Below are 24078 nucleotides of genomic sequence, written 5' to 3' on the forward strand. Positions count from 1 at the left end.
TTTATATACAAACATTGTGCAGGTTTTCAACCCTTCAGCTACCAGCAATTCCCATTTTTAAATAGAATACTCAACACAACTTAATCTGAATGAAACACTAGTGTGAGACTACTGCTACTGGGCTTATCAGCATCCCCATTTTTTATTTAGTTATCCAGTCAGCTTTTTGTCTACATTTTTCTGGACACACTCTGCTCACAGAAAGAACAGTGGTGGGCTCAGCTTTGAAACCTAAATTACCAATGTGGTATCCTGGACTGGGGGCTTTGAAAAAAGTGGCAGGCTGTTGGTTCTAAGCAATGACTGTGATCTACTTTCTGATTTTGTTACAAACAAAAAAAAATAGGTGGTGTCAAAATGCTACAAAATTTAGATGCATCTGAATATTTAATCTTAATCCCTTTAGAAGGATTTCTTAATTTGGACTGTGACTTAATTACTTCTTCAAAGCCACAGTGTCCCCAGCAATTCTGGATTTTTAGTAACTGTTTTTAGGTCTCTTCATAGCACAAAGGTTGCAAGTCTTTTTTTTTTTAACCAGTAAGTTATACAGATTTCTACTTTGAATCACTACAGTACCTACAGAGATGCACATTTCCACTGCTAGCTTCATGCTCATCTCCAATAACCTCATTTCCTCTGCATGACTTTCTTGATATTAGTGGTTTCAAGGCACCCGTATCTGTTGAGTACGTACCACTTGTATTGTTCCTGAAGGCGGTACCCGATAACCCCTTTTACCAAGGGACTCTAAAGTAATTACACCCTAGGAAACAAAAAAAGGGGGATAAAAAAGGACACACATTTAGTTCACAAGGAGAGATACAAACAAATCCAGACATTCTATTCCTGTAATTTTATTTATTCAAAAAGCAGTCATGTATAAAAAGTATAAGTAGAAAGGCAGTGTGCTTAAGATGCAGTTAAAAGTCAGCAGTGTCCCAGCTGTGATACACAGCACTCAAGTGACCCACAGGGCACTGTAACACTGCTGAGACCACCCTTCAGGTACTGCCCAAGAGCACAGGTTTGATTAACCTGCAGTACACAACTCTTGTACCCCACTGAATTGGACTTCACAAAAAGACTCTCAAATGAACAACTACAGAATCAGAGAAACTAGCTATACAAACAGAAAGAGAGTGTTTCTGACAATAGAAGCACAAATGTTTATTAATCCTGGGAGACTCACAGCCATATGACCATGTCTGGGGCATGTGGGAAACCCTGAAACAATGAAAGCCAGCTAGGAAAATAAGCAATGCTACTTGAACATCAGAATCCCTTCACCTTCTGGAAAATCACATGAAATTACTTAGATAGATGAAAGCAAACCAACACTTCTTTGCAGTGGTCAAAGGAAGACACACACAAGTTTAAACACTATTACCCAAACTTAATTTGCAAAGCCATTTCATTTTTTGAATACTTTTAAAAACAGTAAGTCAGAAATATGGTAAATAAAATGAATTTGAAATGTAAGTATTCAGATGACCAAGTATTCAATGCTTACATTCAATGCTTGTTTATTTACTGTATTTTAGATAGACACAACACCTATGAAAGCCTCTAAGCATTAGATCTGTCACACACATAGCACTGAGGTTCCTTAACAGGCATTTAGAACAACTCCAGCCCTCTGATTCAATGCTAGCACACAAGACATCTCTTGCTCTTTATGAGAAAGCACTTTAGACATCCAAAACCTGTGCTGACATTGAAGAAATGTGGAACAGAATTAGCACACAGATACTGAGAACACAAACACCATGTCAGGGTGAACCGTACAGCTGCACATTATGCTAGCTCAAGCAATATTTGCTTTAAAAGAAAGGGCTGAACAACTTTTGAGTAAGGACGTCTTCAGCAACTGTACCCTGCCTGCTCCTAAGCCACTTGCTGGCAGAGCGGTTAGCTGCCCAGGGCAGCTGCTTGTTGGGATAACAAAACAGATCCTGTTAAGTCCAACTATTGCCTCACTGCCTATTTTAAGTTAGGTGGATAAAAAGAGATAGTGCAGGTTGATCATTCCCAGTGTGAAGGGAGACAAATACATTCAGTATCCCAAGATGAGAGCACAGTTGGATGGTGGGCCAGAGCATTGAGAGGAAGAAAAACACCATGTAGAGAAAGGAAGAAAAGCAAGACAACTCCATCATAAACAGTTGAAAATAACCCGGGTCCCTGCAAATCCCTACTTCCCTGAACCCTCTACTCACCAAGCTCTTGTTCTTCACCTCCACCTATTAGAATTCATTTTAAATAAATCCAGCTACTCACTTACCATGTAAGGAGAGGGTGCATTATCATCTGAAACGCTGTAGAATGACACTTCAACTGGCAGAGTCATGTGCGTGGGACAAAAGACTCCACTTGCTCCCACTTCTGCTGTGAAACCCTCCACAACGCCAAGTGGGTCTAGGCGAAAATTCAGGACAGACTCCTGAACAAACAAAACACACATAGCTTTGGATGGGGACACCTCAAACAAAAGACAGTAAAACTAACCAGCAAACAAGGAAATCACTTTATGTAGGAACTTAAGTGACCTACCAAAAAAACCCCAAATAAAAACAAACAGACAAAAAACAACCCCAAACCAAACAACCAACACTGAGGCAAAAATGATGATGAACAGCAGAATATTCAGCAACATGATAATAGTTTTAAGAGAAAGTGCCATCCAATTCTTGCCTTCATCTTACTGATGCAAAAACTCAGAATTTTACCACAGCAGGATCTATGCATTACTTTCCTTGACATATGTTGTCTGGGGGAAAAAATATAATTAAAAATCTAGAATCTGTAACTTCCCTCAACCTATTCACTTCATCTTTCACAAATACTCATTAATGCATCAGCTATTCATTGTTGGTATCTAGTATGCGACATGAAGTGAAAACCTGGAGGCTACACGTCAAATATGTTTACTGTAGTGATGCAACACAGCTTTTGTGGCATGTTAAGTAGACTTTAAGAGTGAAAATGTAACTCCTTTTTTCTAGGTATGCACATTGCAAACTTGAACAATTGCAGGTTGATAAATCTCATTTCAGCCAGCAGAACACATCCTAACTTGACCATAGTGGAGAATAAAGGTTATAAGCAAATCACTGTATTCAAATCTCTGAGACAGAAGATGTCCAAGGTATGAAATATGGGCCTTTACAATTGGAAATTAAAACAAATTCTGTACAGTTACAAACTTCTACATTGTAAATTAAATTATTCACAGTAGTGCACTTTTAAAAGCACTACAGAAGAATACTAAAAATACCACAAGAATCCTAGAGAATATGCAATACCTCAAAGTTTCCCAGAAGGCTAAGACTCGTTACTGGTGGAGCACTAGAACTTAGAAATGGTTTCCCATGGCTTTCTGGGTCACTTTCTCTGTTTATACATTGTTGTGGGCTATTAAAAAAAGACAGAATAAATACAAAGGATAAACACACATGCTTTTGTCTTCTGGGTATGAACAGCTCTAGAAACAATCATTTACTTATTGCAATACAAAATGCGGTCCTAAAGAAGTAATAGTTGAACACTGCCTGTTAATACTTTAGCAAAACATTTTCTAGTTAACTGGAAAAAAACACTTTCACAAGTTTTACATTACAAGGGGTAAAGACAATAAAAAGTTTAAGTTGTTCATTAACTCTGCTAGGAGATATTTTTGCCATATCCTAATGTTTCCAACATCAAACTACCACACTAAAAGCTGTTTATGTTATCTGTATTAATACATCTCTGAACAGGTTTATGCAAAATGTAACCCATTCAACTCTATGAACAAAGCATGACACAAAAATAACACTGATTTGAAGAACCACCAACAATTACTATCTTTTTGGGTTGAAAATTCACGTGTATCTTACAGCATACCTCCTATCACACAAGGGACAGAGTTCGTTGCCAGCAGCAGCTCTCATACCATGATTAGGTTCCAGAGCTGTGCTAACTTCAAGACTTCTGGGGCAATTAGGCTGCCAAGCCTTATTCCAAAATAAAGATTCTTTTGAAAGGCACTCATTTTTTGTCTTTGCTACCATGCTCTTTTGTTGTATACATTTTATGTCCCCCAGAAATTCTTCCATGTTTCTGGTAAATCAAGCATACCTTCTTGCAGATAAACATTTTAACTGCAGCAGTGATGAATCCAGATCAAAGCAACCAGATTGTGTTTTTCTCTGAGGAACCTCAAGAGGAAAAGATGACAATTTGAGAATTACCTCTAGTAAAGACAATTTTGCCAAGTAAGCAAAAGTTTGCCAAGAATTTTTTGACATCACAAAAGTGTAAAAACAGAGCAGAACTGACTTAAGTCCTAAACATTCTAAACTTAATGAAGAAAATTCTAAAATTAGTAACAAGACGACTGTGAACTCTGGCTAAAACTAATTACTTAAATAAAAACTCATTCAAAAGGCTGAGGTCTCTTTGGAACAGTTCAGAACATTACTAATAAACAAGCTGTAAGAATTTCCATCCAAGTTCCCTGAAAATATGACCGCCTTTACAAGCACTGAAGAACAAAGCGTATCATGTGCTGGTTACAGAACATCACTGCTTCAGTACTTTTAATTGGGACTGCCTTTTCCTTTAAAACTGCCAACAACCTACCAAGAACTGCAACACTTCCCTAATGTCTTTGTCTTCTCAGAGCAGCTTTGTATCACTTAGTCATTCAGTGACACCTCTGATTACTGAAGAGTGTGCGGTACAGAGCTCTCACAGAAAGAAGAGCGTTGGAATAATAGGCTGTCAGGTATTAATAACTCACACAAGAACTCTTAAATGACAAAATCAGTTAGCTTACACTTAAAACACTAATCTTCAAAACGCTTTCTTTTGTGCTCTAAAATAGCACTGAAGCTTCTTTTTTTTTTTTTTGCCATAGAACGTTCTAGTATCACCTTTTGTTAATCTTGATAGTATCTCAACAACTACCTCTTTAGTATTTTCTTTTCCAGAACTACTGTTCAACTTCATTTTAGTATTACCTCTCAAATTTCCACTTGAATTTTCACTCTGACACACTGAAAACAAGCACTCACACACTTTACCTAGGTAATACATGGGTATTAAAACAACAAAACACTTCCTTTCTCATTTAAGGGATAAGTTATCATTTCAACAATAACTTACAGGACTTGAAAGCAGAGGCAGTCCAGTTCTGGGATGAAAGGCCTTAGTGGAAGTTCCATCCAAGGATCGAAAATTATGTTTCCGCCATACATTTGTGTGTTTTAGAGGGGGTGCTTTCTGTCAGCAAAACAAATTGACTCAAGATATCAGTAGGATAAAATGACCCATCATGATTGTGCTTTGCTCCTTGTAATGGAGAAGACTTCTAAACATGGTGGATCTGCATCACACTAGTGTACTATGAAATACTCAGTATAAATTCCACCTGACTCAGTCTACATTCACATAGACTGCTTGTTGAAGATCTCATACTATACTCAGACACTGCTGTATTTTTTAAAAAGACAGAATGCCCAACTGCCCATGGAAACTGTTGTTCATGATGTCATCATCATGAGCAGAACAAGACAACGTTCTTTTCAGTGTTAAACTTGGAATGAAGAAGGTATGGGGGAGGCACTACCAGCCAGAAGTTACTTCAGACCAGTATGTCAATAGAATAGAATAGAATAGGTTGGAAGAGACCTGAGATCATGTCCAACCTATCATCCAACACTATGTAATCAACTAAACCATGGCACCAAGCACCCCATCAAGTCTCCTCCTAAATACCTTCAACAATGGTGATTCCACCACCTCCCCGGGCAGCCCATTCCAATGGCAAATCACTCTCTCTATGAAGAACTTCTCCCTAACATCCAGCCTAAACCTCCCCTGGTGCAGCTTGAGACTGTGTCCTCTTGTTCTGGTGCTGGTTGCCTGGGAGAAGAGACCAGCACCTACCTGTCTACAACCTCCCTTCAGGTAGTTGTAGAAAGCATTAAGGTCTGCCCTGAGCCTCCTCTTCTCCAGGCTAAGCAACCCCAGATCCTTTAGCCAAACCCCTCACCAGCTTTGTGGCCCTCCTCTGGACACGTTCCAGCAAGTCAACATCCTTCCTAAACTGAGGGGCCCAGAACTGGAAGCAGTACTCAATAGCAACATGCTGCTTTCTATGAAGTCAGAGCCAAATACCTCTTCATATTGGTCCTTGGCAGACATAAAGTACAAGCTACCTGACTAAGAAGGTAAGCTAAGAAGGTAAGCTGACTAAGCTACAGGAATTGGTCTTTTCCTCTATATATTTACCTGTATATCTGGGTTCTTCAGCCGCTCACATTTAACTACGCCATCTTCTGGAAGTTTCTTCTGAGAAGTGCTTTGGAATTCAAGGCCTATTGGGTCTTCGTTCTCATCATGTGCAGTTTTCATTTTATCTTGTTTGGTCTTGTTTTTGAAACTGTCATGGTCTTTATTTAAATAATTTTCAATACTAATAAGCTGAGTATTTTGCTCATAAATATTTAGGGGTTTTGAGTCTTTATCCAAACACTTGAGCTCATTTTTGTGCAAAGAGTCAGATATCTGCATCACAGTTGCTTTTTTTGTACCTTCAAGTATTCTGCATTTATCTGTCTGTATCTTGTTAAAACTGTCCATACTGTTGTTCTCACTAACCATTGTTCTTTCTTTAAGTTTATTTGTGCAAATCTGTTCATCAATGCTGCTGAAATTTGAATACTGTTTAACTCTATTAATTATCTGGTCTTTTTGTGCATAACCAGAATGCATTTTTTCCAATTTATCTGGCAGTTCAGATTTGTTTTCTTTAATACATGATGATGATGATGATGATTTGTGAATGTTAGCAAATACATGGGAAGTTTTATTTGAAGTCTGATGAAATGTATTTTGGACAGCCTCGCTGGGTTTTGCTAAAACCAATTTCCTTCTCGCTTGGAGTTTCAGAGAAGCCTTCAGTTCTCCATCAAACCTAGAAGGACTGATAGGAGTATCAGGTGTCCTTGTCCTTAATTTACTGCTGTCTTCTAACTGAGAAAAATCAGATTTAGCAAAAGAAACAGAAGACGGTTCCTTGCCTTTCTTCAGCAAATTTTCATCTTCATATGTACTTTGGAAAATTTTTGAAGTAACTGGATTAGTCTCATGCACTTTGAATGGATGCCCAGCAACATGAGAAGTAGCTGGGTCACAATGAATCAAGTGCTGGGCAATCCTTGCTATTACCTCCTGCCGCTCCTGGAGCAGAGAATCGATCAGGGGATTACTCTCTCCTGCTGACGGACGGCTACAGTGGTTCACTGGAACCCGAGCGTTGAGCACTGTGATCTCTGGTCTTGCTCGAGTCTTGCCTTCACAACCATCTTCTTGTATTGCATTGTCTAAACTGGCAGTAGAAACAGGTGAGGCTTCCTTGGCTTTCCTTGGCAAGTTTTCATCTTCGTAAGTACTTCGAAAAGCTTTTGGTGTAGCTGAGCTGTTTTCCTGTGTGTTGTATGGACGTCCAGCAACAACTGGTGAAGTAGCTGGATCACAGTGTATCAAGTGCTGAGCAATCCTTGCAATGACTTCTTGTCGCTCTTTAAGTAAAGAGCCTATCAAAGGATTGGTTTCTGCTATGGGCTGATGAGAGCAATGACTATTTGAAACACGGGAATCAACTAGAGAAAAGGATTTAAAAGTTCTGACAGGTGTTTCATGAGATTGTGCCATCTTGTCTGCTGTAGCATTATAGCACTGAACTTTAGACTGAGATGCCCCAAAGTCAGATCCAAGTCTGGCAGATGGATAAAGTTTTAAATTTCTGAGAGATGTAGTAAATTCAGATGTCTTTTTTCCATTAAGTATGCCTTCAGGTGTCATTGTCCATGTCTGTTTCCCACAGAAGCGCTGTGGACTGGAGGTCCTGCATTGCTGTGCCACACTGGAATCGCTGTGCTGATGTAACTTACGCTCTTGCATTCGCTTTTCGTAGTAGCTAAGGTTGGTGTGAATACTACAGGTCAAAACTGGGTAGTTCGATTGTCGGGGCAAGGACTGGACACTAACTCTCAAGGCCACATTGTGAGAAACATTAGGAACAGGAAAGACATGCTCAGTTGGTGTCTGGGAGAATGTCCATTGCAAGTCCACATCCGCAGCGCTCACCCTGAAACAATACAGAAGGGCATTTAGAGACATTTGAGGGGTCTTTAATTATCTAGTTCCTAACTCAAATGTCTATGAAAAAGCACTAGAGACACCAGCAACTGCTCTACTTTGCAAAATGTATGAACCTTAGACAACCATCCAAGTACTGGGCCAACAACCTGGTACCTTCTGAAAGCACACAGGAAAACAGGAAGGAAGAACGGTTTCAAGAAAAGTTGCAACAACCTTCGAAGAGCAAACAAATTTGGTTCCATCCCAGACATACCTGTACAGAATGTTTCGGGGAACAGCACCATGTGAAACACTCAGCCACGCACTTAGCTGAGAGAAGAAGACGAAGGAGCGAACAGCCAGTAACAAGGTCTTTTCTTCAATGAATCGGTCTCCACTCCTACAGGGCATTAAGAGAAACACAGGAATGTTGGTAAGAATATAACACTATCATAACTAGGACATTTGCATTCTGAAAGTAAAACACGGCTGCATCAAGAAAAGCAATGAAACTCCTTAAAGATTTGGGATTAGAATCTGATTTGGTTTTACCCACATCATTTTTTAAATTTAACATAATAATGTATAAACGTGGCAGTTTTCAGGAAGGAGCATTTCAGACTCTGCAGTGCACTGCAGAAAGCACAAGTACAGAAAGACTAAGATTAAAAGATTCTTAGGTGTCACTAGTAAATGGTTTTCTTAGATCGGCCCTCATAGCAAAGAACCAGTTCCAAACCACTAACCAATTACTTTAAGGACTTCAATGTGGCAAGATAGTAGAATTAGCTGGTAATTTCAAGTATCAGACTTACTGTCGAGGAACTGGCTCCAAAATCCACCTTTCTAATAGCAACGCATCTTGTTTGATTGCAGGATCATTTAAATCATTCCCCTCAGTGGTGGGCCCTTCATCGCTATAGCAACAGTCTGGAAGTAGCATAACTTCTACCATGATTGGAATATTGTTCTTCCACAGTAGCATAACCTCAGATCTGGTTCGCCTGGCTTGACGACACTGAGGGAAAGAAAACATGTCAACACACACAAGCCAGATTTAAATCTGCTTTAAAAACATGTTCCAAAGTACTGGAAAAGGGTCAAATTCCATCTACTAGATTTCACCAAATCAGAGATAAGATTCTAGAGCTATTAAATGAAAAATAATTAACAAATCCTTTACAGCTGCTGTCTGAGCAACTTCTGTAGACAATTAAAAGAGCTCATAAAAATACATATCCCCAATCCTTGTATTTCTCTCTCCACAAGTCATCCACTTGGATAGACACACTCAAGCAGTATCTTTATAAATTCTGTGTCTTGGAGTGGGTTAATTTCTGTATGAATAACAACTTAAATTCACACAATACTTAGGAACTTTAACTTGAGAGATGCTCAAACCTTACTCCCAAGTAGACTAGCTAGTTATGATGTGCTCATGGTTTTTGGGTCATGAACTTTTCAAGAATACCTGGAAAAAGCAAGAATTTAGGCAAGTCAACCTGCATTTTCTCAGGGAAAAAAAAAACACCAAAACACCCCCAAACCAACCAAAAAAAACCCAACATGACAAAAACCAACCCCAAACCCGGAGCAGGAATGCTAAGTATAGTGCTCTCTATTTGCATAATAAAGACTCAAATAGGTACTGCATTCAGGTAGTTCTACAGAATTTCATGTTCAGGGATGAAAGGCTTAATGATCTCTCATTTTAAGGACAGATCTATTATTAGTATGATACTGAATTACACACCCAAGACTGACAGAAAGCAATTGTTTTTCATGCTTAACTGTGAATCTGCCAAGGGGTTCTCAGCTGACTTTAATGATGGTAGCAAGGATGCAAGCCACAACACTTAAATTAAATGAGTACTATCATACCTGAGCCAGTTTGTCACTGCATTCATGCTTAGTTGTTGGTGGCTGACTTGATTGTGCTGGTGGGCAATGAAAGCCCTCCGTTCTTCCCTTGATTGAATACTCAGGTGTTCGACCTTCAGTAATCAACAAGGCCAAGGAGACAAGGAACTCCTCAGCTTCATACTCAAAGTATTCATCCAAAGCATCTGTCATTTCAAAAAGAAGAAAAAAATTAATACATCTGCTGTGCAACAAGCTGCCTAACCCAGCCAGTTCTTTTCAATTACACTTAAAACGAGCGACACACTCTGTGTACACATTCTGTGATTAGATTGCTTGCACTTCCCACAAGGCCCAAGTTACTGTACCACTACAAAACAACTGTCTCCATCTCATAATGTTGTCACTACAAGCAGACAAAATTAGGAATACCCTGAAGAAAACTTCACACAGCAACTGGTCAATGCCCCAGATTTCAACAGTACTGAGAAACAACTATGTTGTGAGCCACAGCTGGATCGGAGCTTCTTTAGAAGAAGAGTGTGCTGAGCTCTTGTGAGACTATGACTTGGCATCATTAGTTTGACATGACAGAAAAAAAAAGTCAAAACACATCATAAAATAGCTCTAAAATTGATTAAGAAAAAAACTAGAAGTATTTACTGTAGGACACAATGTTCTTCAAGATTTTTATTGCAAGTCCTTCCTGCTGAGAACAAGGCTTACTTGAAAGGTCCATATTTAGTTACCATTAACACATAGGGAAGGTTCTCAAGGAACATACAGAGTGTTCATTGTTTTCTACCACGGTCAGTGTAAACTTGTACAGAGAATTAAAACTCAACAAGTCTCCACAGATGAAGCAGCAGCTGGCATTGCTCTTTATAAATCACGCTGGTACATTCAGTTCCTGATGAGGTAGGATGCACCAGTCCCCTGATTTTCTGGCATTTTGTAGAGCACCAAGCTCATCCTCCTCCCTCATCACGAGGATGTCATACAGCATTCAAATAGAATCAAGTACAAGCAGATCATGTCACTCCCCTCTCTGCTTAGAAACAGTTTCAAAACCATTCAGTTACTGAAGAGGTTACAGAAAAATCTCTTTTCCAAGAAAGCTAAAGTACGTCCACTTCAAAGTCTATTCCAAGAGCAGCAAAGAACAACAGGTGGATGCAAGGCTGCCAGAATTTCTTTACCTTTATTTTTATGCTTTAAAGGAACAAAAGCCCATGACACCTTGACAATTCTAGCTTAAATGCTCTGTCATCCATAAAAATGAAAACTGCCACAGGGAGAGAGTTAGTTGCTATTCATGTTTTGATTACCATGCATAAAATACCCCTCCACTTGGAAAAAAATAACTCAGAAGTAATTTTTGTCTTCATTTCCTAATAGCAGAGCATTTGGCAAACATAGCAAGACAGACTTGAGAGGTCCATACAAGAAAGGATGCATGAAATAAAAGCTCTAATTAAATGTGCAATTACATGCATATGCAAATTACAGTTGTAAAGTGTGTAAAAAGTAGCTTTTGCATGTACATATTTGCCTAGCCCAGGCTTGTACTCCATGCAGCCCAGCACCTACAGCCGACCTTGAGGAACTTACACAAAGTAAATAAGAAAAATGAGCCCATTGCCAGGGAAGCCAGGTTACTGCACAGAAGCTCGCAGCCCTCATCTTTACTGACTAGTTTTGCCCTGCTTTTTAAAGGAATGCAGTTACACAGCTGCTTTGGGTGGCAAGGACAAGATATAAGCAGAACCCCCTCCCCATTGTGCACCCACACATTGCCAGTGGCATGGCACTCCTGACCCGCACCGTGCATGCCATGTCTGCCTACACACATCCATGAAAAGATGTCAGATACTGTACTGCCACAACCAGCATAATCCAGTGTTTCCATCCTCTGGGATGGCAACAGGGAAGGGGCTCTTCCAAAACAGGCATCCATGTGAGACCTGGAGAGCACCCTGACCACAAAGGAACTGCCAGCCCTAGAAGAACAGAGCACTGCCAGGACTATGCATCTATTGCCCTTAGGCAGAAGAAAACCAAAGGATGAATTACCTTGGAGGACCCCATATGACACGTGAAGGATATATTAAATCATCTGGCACGAGTTAAAATGGTCATTCATCTGACAGATGGCAGAAAATGACTAATAAAGAGTACATGGAAGATTAAAGGAGTGGTAAATAACAGAGAGGACAAGACACTTAAGCAGTGATGAGTCACCTACAAAATAAGGCACTCTGCAATTTATTTATTTTTTTCAACTGAACAAAAAAACCCCAACACACCTCACAAACTTCTCTACAAAGTTCATGTGCCACATTGACTTATTTTACCTTCAGTAGATTTCTATATAATCTAGCAAATAAGTGTTTTCATAAAGGAAAAAAACCTCTAAACATTGAGAAGCCTGGTAATTGTTCCTATACAACAGGCACAGATGATGCAAGTTGATGTAATTGAGGACAAGAGTGGAAAGACATTTATAGAAACAGCAAACTCAGTGTTAGGTTAAAAAAAGTCTCACTGTGCATGTGTTGTAACTGTCTGCTTTTGTGTATGAATCAGCTCTGTTTAAGGCATCGTATATTGTGCATAGAATAACCTCAACACAATCTGACCATACAAATACAATTGTTACTATTCTGCTTTATTTCTAGCAATGGAACATGCAAGTGTATAGTATAAAGTATGCATTCCAGCAGAACTTGGGTTTTCGTCTCCCTCAAAATTGCAAAAAACGCAATTAGTTGACACAAGTACATAGGAAATAAAGTAACAAGGCACTACAATCCTGAAATCAGTACATTGAAACTGAAGTTGATTGACCAGGCTGCCCCAAGAGATAGCACCTGATGTCAGACTACTCTAGGATAGAAATAGAGGAAAATATAAACTGAAGCCACAATACATAAACCAAAAAATAGAATATTTGAGAACTGAAACTTGAATGCATACCATTTTGTCTTCTGCATATACCAACTTTCTGCATCATTTGGCCAAACAGCAAAGCCCACTTAACCAGAGAGGTCAAAATAAGTCTTCAGGTCCTTGTCCTTCCCCATGAACTACACATATGCACAATCACTGAAGCACTGGAATAAAGAGTAACTCTGAACCACCCTAAAAAGTTAAATTGGCTCACATCCTAACACATGTATGAAAGTTAGGTATGTGCCACTAGCAAGTCACAAATCCACTCAGCTGTAACCCAAAGACGCTCAAAACTTCAGTTCATCCAGTTGTGCTCACTTGACTCCTTTCCCAGTCAGGCCACGCTCACCTGGACCAACTCCCTTCCCTTTCCTATCACAGTATTTTCTGTAGCAATTACAGACAATGTTTTCCTGAAATGTGTATTAGAAGAACATTTAATCTATTTTCTAGGCTACAACAGGAAACAAAGCCATTTGGTATCACATGACCCACTGGAATCCAAGGGCCACCTGCCTGGGGACAATGAGACAGTGGTCAGCCCAACCAGAGTTCCTATCATGACCAGGAAGTGATACAACTGACATCTCTCTCAGTAAATGCTTATTTTATTGTAGCAGTTTTCACGTTGTACTGGACACCACAAATATCTATCAAACTTGTCCTCCTTTGGAGAAGAAGTCATTTTCATTAAGTGCCTTTCTTCACAGAAAAACAAATTTGTTCAACTTGAGGTATCCATTAGTTCTGACCTTTGCTGATTTGGAGGGCTACTTCCTCACCGAGTCCATAAAAACACTAATAATTGCCTTTAAATATGGTCTGCAACAGTCCAATCCTTCCCTGGAGAATCTGTCTGACATCCAAAATGGATTTTGAAGGCCACTTATTCAATCAGATTTCTGCTTCACTTGTTAATTGAAACACAATAAGCAACAAACCAAAATCTGGAGTGCATGATGTTGGCTGTTTAGGTTCTCGGCTGAGTCAAGCTCCACTCCTGTTGCACTCCAGCTGTCCAGCTGGCACCTTGGCATGGCTGCCCACCTCTGCTTCCTTCATGTGCTACAATTTTTAATAAAGATTACAAATCTGCACTGTGAGCATTCAGAATGCATCACCTCCTAGCAAAGGCATCACTCTCCATTTTAAAGAATTACAGCAAAAGCTCTCTGGCCCTTCCCCCCAAAACACTCTGAGCAAGTTTTATTATCTTACTATTTGAAGAAGTAGGCTAAAGGTAGTCCCATATTTTAAGAGTAAGGCAAGGATTCAAGAAACTACTGTAAAGGAAATGAAGCACAATGTAAATATTTGACTAACAGCTTTTCTTCTGGAATTAGAAACACCTACAGATGCTTCAGTTAACTAATTCCATGTTGTGCTTCACTTCAAAAGAAAACTGCCCTTGAACCCCCCCAAATTCATGATTCTCTAAATGAGCACTCATGTTATGTCTGCATATTACAGACTTGTAATTATATCTGAAGTCACACACCTTAAAAGCCTGGCAATATTAAGAGTTTAAGTATAATTTAAGCTATCAAGAGTTAAAGTAATAAGCTGATCTACTTGCTTCAAGAAACAAGGTAGTAGTTAAGTTCACTTAAATTCAAGCAAATGCAATGAACTGGTCACGTTATCTTTGGAATACTCCCAATACAGGTTTTTCACCCACACACTAACTCTTGTCAGATTCTTGGGTTCAAGATCTTTGAGCCCAGGAACAGCCACTATGAAAACATGAGGAGAGCAGCATAGTACCTCATCTTACTCTTGCTGCCCCCTTACTTTTTCCACGTTATCAAACCAAACCACTATCAAAGCAGTTCAGCTATAAGGACAGCAAAGGAAACTTACTGTAGGACCGATGCATACCTGCTATTCAAAGAAAATAAAGCATAAGCTATAAAAAAACCTGCTGCATCTACTTAGTTTTGTATAGGAGAACAGGAAGAGATTCATTTGCTTTTGTGTTATGCCAGTTTAGTTATAAAATGAAAACAAAACAAAGCACACCATCTTATAACTAGGGGCAGGGGCGTGTTTAAAAATCAAGACACAGCTCCAGAGCAGCTGATGAAGCCACTCCAGAGCTCCAGAACAACAAAAATCAATCAGTACCAGTCAGTGCCATCAGCTGCACTCCAGAGTGCAGCACTGCAAGAACTCCCCTGGTATGTGTGCATCGCTGTCTATCTACCATGTGCTTCTGCTTGGGCACCTATCACAGTATCCAGAGCTATGAGGCAGCTTTAACTGTAAATAAAGTTACCTAAAAGAGACTGGCCTTAAAATCAGGCTGGGAAAGAAAACCCATACAGTTCACATTTTACTAAAACTTATTTAGGTTCAAACAGCTTAGTAAGTACAGAAATACAATCCAGTTTAAATTCATTTAAAGCTTAAATTTCCTGCAATAATTTCAGAAACTACTACTCAGAGCGTAGAACTGTTAAACTGATCTGGGTGTTCCCATCTTGCTTCCTGTGTTTTGGCTGACATCCTATTTTGCCATCACCATACTGCTTACTGAGTCACTTCTTTTCTTCCAACTGTAGCTTTCTATTTTTACCTCAGCAACAACAGTTTAACCTGCTTCTTTTAATTTTTTGTCACTAAACTAAATCCTAGATCAAGCATTTACATTTTTACCAGTAAACCCCATTTTCTCTTAACTGTACAAAGAAAAGTGATACTTAAAAACAAATTATGTAAGCTGAATTGTTTCTTGCTCCACAAGGAAATCACAAATTGTGAATTAGGTCAATCACTATGATTTCATTGTCTGCATTTAGTAGCAGGAAAGCAACACCTGAAAAAAAGAGAAGTTTAAGGCTCGTTTCAAACTTCAGTTCATCAAGAGTTGCAACAGAACTCATCTATTCTAAAACAGTTCTTTCACTGTACCCTGACACAGGTAAATAAATGCTGAAACATCACTGTAAAGCTCTAAGATTTTCAGTGCTGCCATGTTTAGCACTCTAAGTCAGTTGGCAGAACAGAACATAAGCTTTTTGCCGATTCCTAACCGGGTTACTTAAAGATGCTACTTGTACCGACATGCTTTAACCAGACAGGTACTGGAAGCAGAGAGGACTTGTCTCAGCTAATGCCTTTACTTAAGCACACATCAGTTCATGTTTTCCTTTGTATTACAGTTTCCTAGACTGCAATTTTCTTAAATGTGACTACACAAAACACTCTGAAGTTGTATTATAATGAGATGAACATGCCTGTCAGGAGCGGACGAAGTAATTTCCGAGTTTAAATTAGATTAGAAACTGCATGACTCAATAAATGTACCTGAACAAAAGAAGCCCCCAAACCAAACCTCAAACACTAACACAACAACAAAAAACCCCCACCCACTAACAAACAAAAAACCTTAAAAATCCTAACAACACAACAGGATTTCTAATTCTGCAACTTGAAACTATGTTTTGTAGTATTTCTGATAGTTTGTAAAATAAAGCAATTAGGAGAAAACATCTATTTTGGAATAATTATGTGGCATTAAGTGTAGAACAGACGCTGCTGTAAATGAAAGGGAATTGAGAGTTTATTTCCAGCCTTCCCTCCAACCATCAATACAGTAAATAATGCATCAGGGTATTTACAAGGATTTACATTTTGCAAAATTATAGTGACAAATTACTGAAATGCTCCTGGTTTAAGTCCCACCCTAATTCACAGGAAGAAGCAAGGGCAATGTGGAGACCAGACCTAGGCTAGCTTCACAGTCACTGCCACCATAATCTGATACCGCATCCAACATGCTTGTTTTGGGGAGCTGAAGGAGTCGTGTGTCACCCTAGAACAGAAAACAGAGTGTACTTAAGCTTACAGAGAATGTGAAAAACACTTCCTAAGGTGTTTTCTGCGGGGGGGGGAACCCACTCACAATTAAATGCTTTAATACACATTTCTAAATTTTTTAACCTTTTTTTTTTTTCCCAGCACACACTCCCTTCACTGGTGTTGAGGACTCTTTCATCTAGGCTTCCCCAGCCAAGGCAACTGTGTTAGAAGATTAGGATAACAACGGCTGATGACCGTCTTCATTACTGCTACTCATCAAGAACCAGCTTAGCAGCAACTACAAGGCTGAAGATGCACGGACTGAAAGCTTTCATCAACTTGCTCAACTTTGTAAGCTGTAAATATCACATTGCAGTTGCTCCACAGCTGTTTCGTTTTTAAAGGAAACCAAACCAAACCAAACATAACCATGAAAAAGGACATCTATTTGGCTAAGCCTCACCTCTTTCTGAAGGTATACCATCCATACAACAGTTGCAGCAACTAAGTACTAGGAAGCCTAACTTCATTTGGAAGCTAAGACATCCCTCCCATTAAACAAGTTGATGGCAGCTCTATGTTACATTCCAGCTGTGATGGCTGTTTAAAAAAAAAGGTAAATAAAAATCCACAACTAATTTGAGGCCTTACACAACCACCGTTCAGGGCAATAGGCATTGTTTTCTCTTTAGCTTGTTTAACAACACAGCTTGACAAAGATTCAACTATTTGCAGACTTCTGCAATATTTTATACAGAGATTGGAAAGCAGAAATTTGTGATAATCAGTCACTCTCAGATGTTAACTGGAAAACAACATGGGACTGTTAAAAACCCCTACAGTAGGTATTTCAATGCTTATGAGCCCTCTGCCTAAGACATGCTTGAATCTTGTGATGACCAGATTTTTGCTAATGTGTTACTCAGTTTCTTCCTCAGTAGCTTATCATCTTCACAATATTTGCAAAGATCTTTGGGAACAGTATTCATAGCAGGGTTACATCTGCCAAAACCCACTGTGTATAAGATTTCCCCGCTAACGGTAAAACTTAAATCTCTTTGGGGTATTGCATGCTTTATCTTATCACTGGCATAAACTGGTGTTCTTCCCCAAGATCATTGCAAGAAAAATAAGTCACACCTTCTTGAAAACAAACCAAAGTGAATTTGAAAAATGCAACATGAAAACAGCAATTCATTTGGGGTGAAATCAGCAGGGATGCTACTGAGGTCAGAGAAATCTCTTGGAAAAAAAAGTACCACGTTGCACATTATGGAAACCCTTCACTAAGCACTCAGCCTTCAACACATTATTGTTGTCAAAGCAAGTGAGGTTTTGTAACTACTAAAGCGCTCAGCCCTCCACAGTTTGAAAACTTTCAAACAACACTTATCTTCACACTATGGTCAGATGCCAAACAAACCCAACCAATGTTTTTTGGTAGCCATGGCCTTCAGACTCTGAAGTCAGAAATAACTGACTTCAACAAGCTCATTTAAACTGCACAAATCAGATGTCTCAAGTAATTCCTCTTTTCTCAATGTACAAAAAGGTGTAAGGTGAGTGTTAAGACTACTGAGGAACCTCTTATACATTGAAAATCTCCTCAAAGCTACCTAACAGTATCTATTTTTAATAGCTATTGCAATTTCTTGGGAGGGTTCTGTTACCACACTAAACTCAAAGCAACAGTAAGCCGGAGAAGGTTGTGGGATGGGGATGAGCAGAAGTCCAGATACTTTGGGTCTGTCTGCATGTGCATGTTTAAAAATCATTTATGACTCAGCCCACTTTTTCCATAAGGTTTTGGTTTCATTAGCAGCATTACAAATTTGATAAGAGTGCAACAGAGGTGGTATCAGCAACACACCAGCATGGCAACAAGCCCTGTACCCACCCCAAAATGCAACCCCACTCAATTTCAAATATTCTGTTTGCGTTTCATTATTAAACCCTAGAAAAGAGGAGTTAGTGCAGTTTTCTGGAAAGACCTCATGGACCAGGAATTAAAAATCTGCAACTGTCTAGGCAGTAATAAAGTTTCAGCTCATTCCAAACCCTCAGAATATTTAACATGTCTAGATCTATTTCATCTGCGCAAGTACTGAATAGCTTGATGGATGCAGATTCTGTTACTTTGTTTTCACACAAATGTGAGGAATTGCCAGGATCTAGCTGAGTGACATTTACCTTGTTACAGATCAGATTTACTTTAAAGGGGAGTGGGGTGGGGAAATTAAACTCAAGCATTTAGACCTTGTTAGACTTTCTCTTCATACACATATCCTGGAAAGTACCTTTTCAAAAACTGGACCCACTTGAACACTGACATTTCAAATAACAAACCTGTTAGCTAACAAAATTTAACCATCTGCTTTCCTTGTCCTAACCATCCTGCCAGGCTTGCACTGCAGCTTTGAAGGCTGCCACAAACATCCATCACTGGGCACCTCATGGAACCGAATCAGTTTATGACAGTCCTAGATGCAAGATGCTAGTACTAAGTGCCAAAATTAACTCTACCAGAGGAAGAATAATAGTGGTGTATTCATAATGTATCTGTTCAAAACAATTCCTCCTTCTCAAGGGAAAAAGTGAGTTCATGGATGACTGCGCTGATGCTGGCACAGACCAAAGACAGGCACAGCAAGGGCCAGCAGGCAAAAGTCTCCCTGCACAGTGTTGACCTCAAGTCACCCATCATCCCTGGCCTCAGCTGCAAGTTTATTGGTTGCATGTGTGTTTTGTAACACCCTGTACTCCACATATTCTTAGAACATACTTTCCAGAGAACTCAAGGGACAGGGCTCACCCCTCTACTCCCAACCCAATCTCACCACCACCAGCAGCATCCTGCTCTTCAAGATAAACTAGCTAAAATAGTAAAGGATCCAACCTCTATGTTTGTGTGCTCTAAAATCAGGTAACCTATGAGTCAAGTGGCAGAGCAATAAATTATTAGGAAAAACAAACCACTACACTAAAAACAGTGTACACAAGCAGTATATGAAGAACAATACTTTATCCAGTCAAAGCTCATGGCCCATCACAGCCTCTTTTGTATTCTGTGCCAAAAAACAATTGACATAAGCAAAGACAAACAAATAAGAGCCAACTTTAGTTCGTCCTTGATAGCTTGCAAACATATATTTAATCAAAAGTATTATAGTGGGGTGGACATGTTGAATCTGGGACCAGCAGAAAAAGCATTAATGTCCAAAGTAAATATTCACTGAAACTTACACCAGATGTCAAAATGACTTTTGGGAAAATTGCTCTAAGCTGCCTTCAGCTCAGAAATGAAATGCCAAAAAGTCACTACCTGCTACACACCAGCTATCAGCACAGTTCAGGCGGCATTAAGGATCCACCCATTTGCCAGGTTTAATACATTTAATTATTATGAATGCTCAAACTGAGCATCAAACAAAAATGCCCACAAGCATTATAGAATCCAATTTCCTGATAGATGTACTTGTTTTGACAACCCTTTCAGTCACCATACAGAGATTTTCTGTTAGAAATCAGTAAACAAAGTTCATTACTATCAAGTGACAACACCACATTTTTTTGTAAGTAGAGGATCTTTTTTTGGACAGACAAAAGTAGTAAGTGCACTCAAAAAGATTCTAAGTTTACACATGACCACCCCAGCTATTACTGTAAACAACTGGCTTTTGCAATCACTTATCTTCAAGAACTAATAAAAAACATAACCGAGAGGGTTTTAGCACAGAACATTTTATTCTTACCATCTGAATTGGTGGCTGATCTTGAATGGAGCAGAATCTGGTACAGGAATCCAGATGATGAGCAATCTGCCCTGTTAATCCCCAGAAAAACGTGCAGACTGGGTTGACTACACCCTTATTTGGTGGGCTGGATTCCTAGGAAATACCGTTTGGAGAGCTGCTTTCAGTGAGAGTTGGTTTTGCTCTTGACTATGGAAAAACACTGCCTGAAATCCTAAGATTTTCCTCAAAAGTAAATTCCTCATAGTCCAAGCTGCGATGAAACTGGAAACACATTCTGCCAGTGGGGACCTCTGGGTCGGGCACAGCCCAGTTGAGAAGCACTGGGCTTCGGCTAGCAGATGGCACTGCCTTATCTGCCTGCTCAGGGAAGCACCAGCTGTGCTGCAAGATTTCTCACGGAATTTATCACTGAAAACGGACGTTAGAAAGATATGGAAAAGATTATGCCTCACTGGCATCCAGCCTTGAGAAAACAGTACATCTGGTCAGTGTCTAACAGGAAACCGTATTTTTCTGTTGTCTTTTTTGCCCTCTCAATGTCATCTTTCATCACAAGCAAATGGGGTTTTTTTGTTGTTTTTCAAACTGTGCTGCTCACTGTTGAAGTAAACTTCCAATTAGCCTCCGACTACTTTTAATCACTTGCACTTCCTCCCCCGTGTTGTCCTACAGTCTGGAAGAACACTCTTGATGCAAATTGACTCTGCTTTCCAGCTTCTCTGTTACAATGATAAAGGCTTGTTAGCCTGTAGCTGGGAGCACAGTTTATCTGTCTCATCAGTATCATCCCTTTGTTTCCTCACAGCCCTCTCTTGGAAGTCATTGATCTCATGCTTGATACTTGCAAAAGGTCTGAGGTGAGGAGGGTCTTTTGTTCCGTACTTGTATAATAACCAGCAAAAGCAGCATCTGAACGTGCCCCTTCATTTGTATCACAAGTAGCAAATTATAATCTCAGAGGTAAGAACTGCAGGAATTTGCTTTCCTTCTCTTTAGAAGTAATATTATGACTGAGTAACACACCTGGAGGCTGAAGAATTCCCTGATCCATCTAGACAATCAAACACATTAATACGATGCACTCTGGAAATGCAGGATGAAAAATATAGAGGCTTTCTACACATCCACATGAAGGACTGACTTCATTCTGTAAAGAAGCCACTGTTGTAGTGTGAAACCCACAGGCAAAGATGTACCTCACAAAACCAGCAAGAGTTGAAGAAACTATGTGTTCATAACAGCACTGATAAAACAACTACAACAGGTTATGCTTTATGAGAAGTGACCTGTGGCCTTGTTCACAGCTTTCCCAGGGGACAAGAAAAAAACCTCCTCAGAAGCACTTCCCTCCAGCAGTTTCAGTGCCATGAAACCAATACCAATACTACTTTGTGTGTCCTATGCTAAAAAGGCATCCTGAACTTTCTATTTTGAATTCAATTACAGTAGATAAGAGAACTGTAAAAATATCTTATAAAAATAAGGATGACAGCACTTGGGATCCTTCTGCATCCTGCTCTCAGCAGCCAAAGGCAAGGACCTTAGCAAAAGAGAATGGACAAAGTAGGGCTGTAGCTGTATTTCTTCAGCATACTCCTCCAGTCTTCAACAATTGAACCAAATGGGCAGAGAAAGTCTCATGTTGTCTGGTGGCAAACAGCTACAACCCCCTCCCATAACCCCACCACAGACTTCCACTGTCCTACAGTGACATTACCCTACTCCCACCAGGGAGGACAAATGCCTGACTGCAAGTGTACAGATGAAAGGCCATATCCACCCCATGAGCTACAGGTTGCTCTTTGTTTCTCTCTATCATGCCTAGGGCAAATATATAGAATTTCCTATGTTCTTCTCCCCTTCCTGCTTACAGTGCTATTTGAATTGCAGCAGGAAATTTTCACATGAAGCTAAAATGAGAAAGATTCAGACAGATATGCTCAGATTATAAACTTCCATGTTTAGAGTAATGCTTTAGCTGCCAAGAATTTTAAAGTACACAGTACTTCAGACATTTTTTAGAAAGATCTTATAGGAACTAAAATACTCAAGGCCTCTAGGAATTCATGTCCACATTCTATTAGTTTACCTTTTCTCCTCCTCCAGCTGGTCTGCTCTGCCTTTCAAAATTTATTTTAAAGCTGTAAAATCAACAAGTTATCTTCAGTTTCATAAACTTTGCTAAAACTGGAGAGTAAAAGAAGTGTTAGTTGCCATGGCAGCAGTGAAGAGTTGCTGGGTCAGGATGCAGAGAACTTCTCTTGTTCTGTCTGATCATTTGCATCAGAAGTTCTGCCATCTGTTACTAACTATTTAACAACAGTCTTGCTTGTTAGCACTGGTGCTTGCTATATAAGTTTGCAGAATCTCTATCTTAAGCCATTCTGTGAATCTCCTAATTAATGTGGAAACTCATCTGAGAGCTCAGGTATCTTTCAGGTACAATGACCACTATTACTTACATTTGTTTAATATTCTTTCTCACCAAGGAAAAAAGCATACACTTAGGCAGACACCTGCCTCTGGAAGCAGCAGATTTATTGTTAAAGACATCCATTTGAAAATAATTTCAGACATCAGATGATGTGGCTGAACTGTCTACTAGGTATGTACATTAAGAAAACAAAACCTTAGCTCTCACATTTCCAAACTTAAAACTTTCAAGTTAAAAATCTTTTACCTTATTCTTGACTTCACTATCTTCATTCAAATCTTTATGACCTACAGCAAGATACTGACTCTGAATCTACACCTAGGAAAGCAGGCCAGTCTTGTTTCTCCTCACTCATCACGCTCTCAGAAGAAAGTGGGAGGCTGTACAATGACAAGAGGGAAACAACACAACTGTTGCTTTTACTGTTCTAAAAACTACTTCACAACCAAAAAGTAGTAAAAACAGTATTATTAGGAGCACAAAAGAGGCCTTCGGCAGGAAGACCTTGTTTCAGTCATTTAACACCTAAAACACTGCTTCAGGTATGCTGAGCGCACTCTGTTCACAGGTGTAGCCAATAAATCTCACACTCTCCAAACCTACAAAGTGGAAGAAAAATGTGAAGAGTATTTACACAGGAATATGGAAGCAGAGTTTCAGAGCATCAGAAGAATAATTTGTACATCTAAATAACACAGACTATATTCCAGGCTGGTCTTTAATTCGGATGACAAGCAGACCAGCAGCCTATTACATTCACCAGCAATCTCAGTGTGATAAGATCCGATACAGAGACAGCACTGGATGATGCCACGATGCCATCTCAGATTCTAACAAAGATGAGAGATTTGGTAGATACAACCACATATGCATAGGATGGATCCAATACAATGCACATGATACTGTATCAAAACAAGAAGCTAGACAGTTTAATTACTTCTGGTTTCAATGAGAACAATGCAACTAAACAGCTTAGAAGTGTCTGAAAAGGTTTTTCCTCCAACATGTTCAGGAAAAGTCTCCATTACAGATACCCAACTCCACCTGTGAAGGCTTGGTGAATTATATCCAGTGCAGCTTTCTGACTATCAAACCACATCAACTCCAGAGACATCCTTCAGCTCCAAGAAGCTATGCAAACAACTG

General features: G+C 39.5%; 1 protein-coding gene across 3 annotated transcripts in view; it reads right to left on the minus strand.

The window, feature by feature from the left end:
* The window catches only part of ATOSA (atos homolog A), a 45879-nt gene that overhangs the window by 7135 nt on the left and 14666 nt on the right, over nt 1-24078 (minus strand). For 2 of the 3 annotated variants that reach the window (XM_054168736.1, XM_054168737.1), the window contains exons 2-10: nt 10012-10196; nt 8946-9148; nt 8405-8530; nt 6277-8137; nt 5149-5265; nt 4120-4199; nt 3306-3414; nt 2285-2443; nt 698-766 (exon numbers count right to left, since the gene is read on the minus strand). In XM_054168736.1, the coding sequence (XP_054024711.1) occupies nt 698-766; nt 2285-2443; nt 3306-3414; nt 4120-4199; nt 5149-5265; nt 6277-8137; nt 8405-8530; nt 8946-9148; nt 10012-10196 (2909 nt within the window). Of the gene's footprint in view, nt 1-697; nt 767-2284; nt 2444-3305; nt 3415-4119; nt 4200-5148; nt 5266-6276; nt 8138-8404; nt 8531-8945; nt 9149-10011; nt 10197-16668; nt 16737-24078 lie in introns of those variants that run through there. The other variant, XM_054168735.1, reaches the window with a different exon arrangement.

This window comes from Dryobates pubescens, chromosome 17 (assembly GCF_014839835.1).
Source record: "Dryobates pubescens isolate bDryPub1 chromosome 17, bDryPub1.pri, whole genome shotgun sequence".
NCBI lineage: Eukaryota > Metazoa > Chordata > Aves > Piciformes > Picidae > Dryobates > Dryobates pubescens.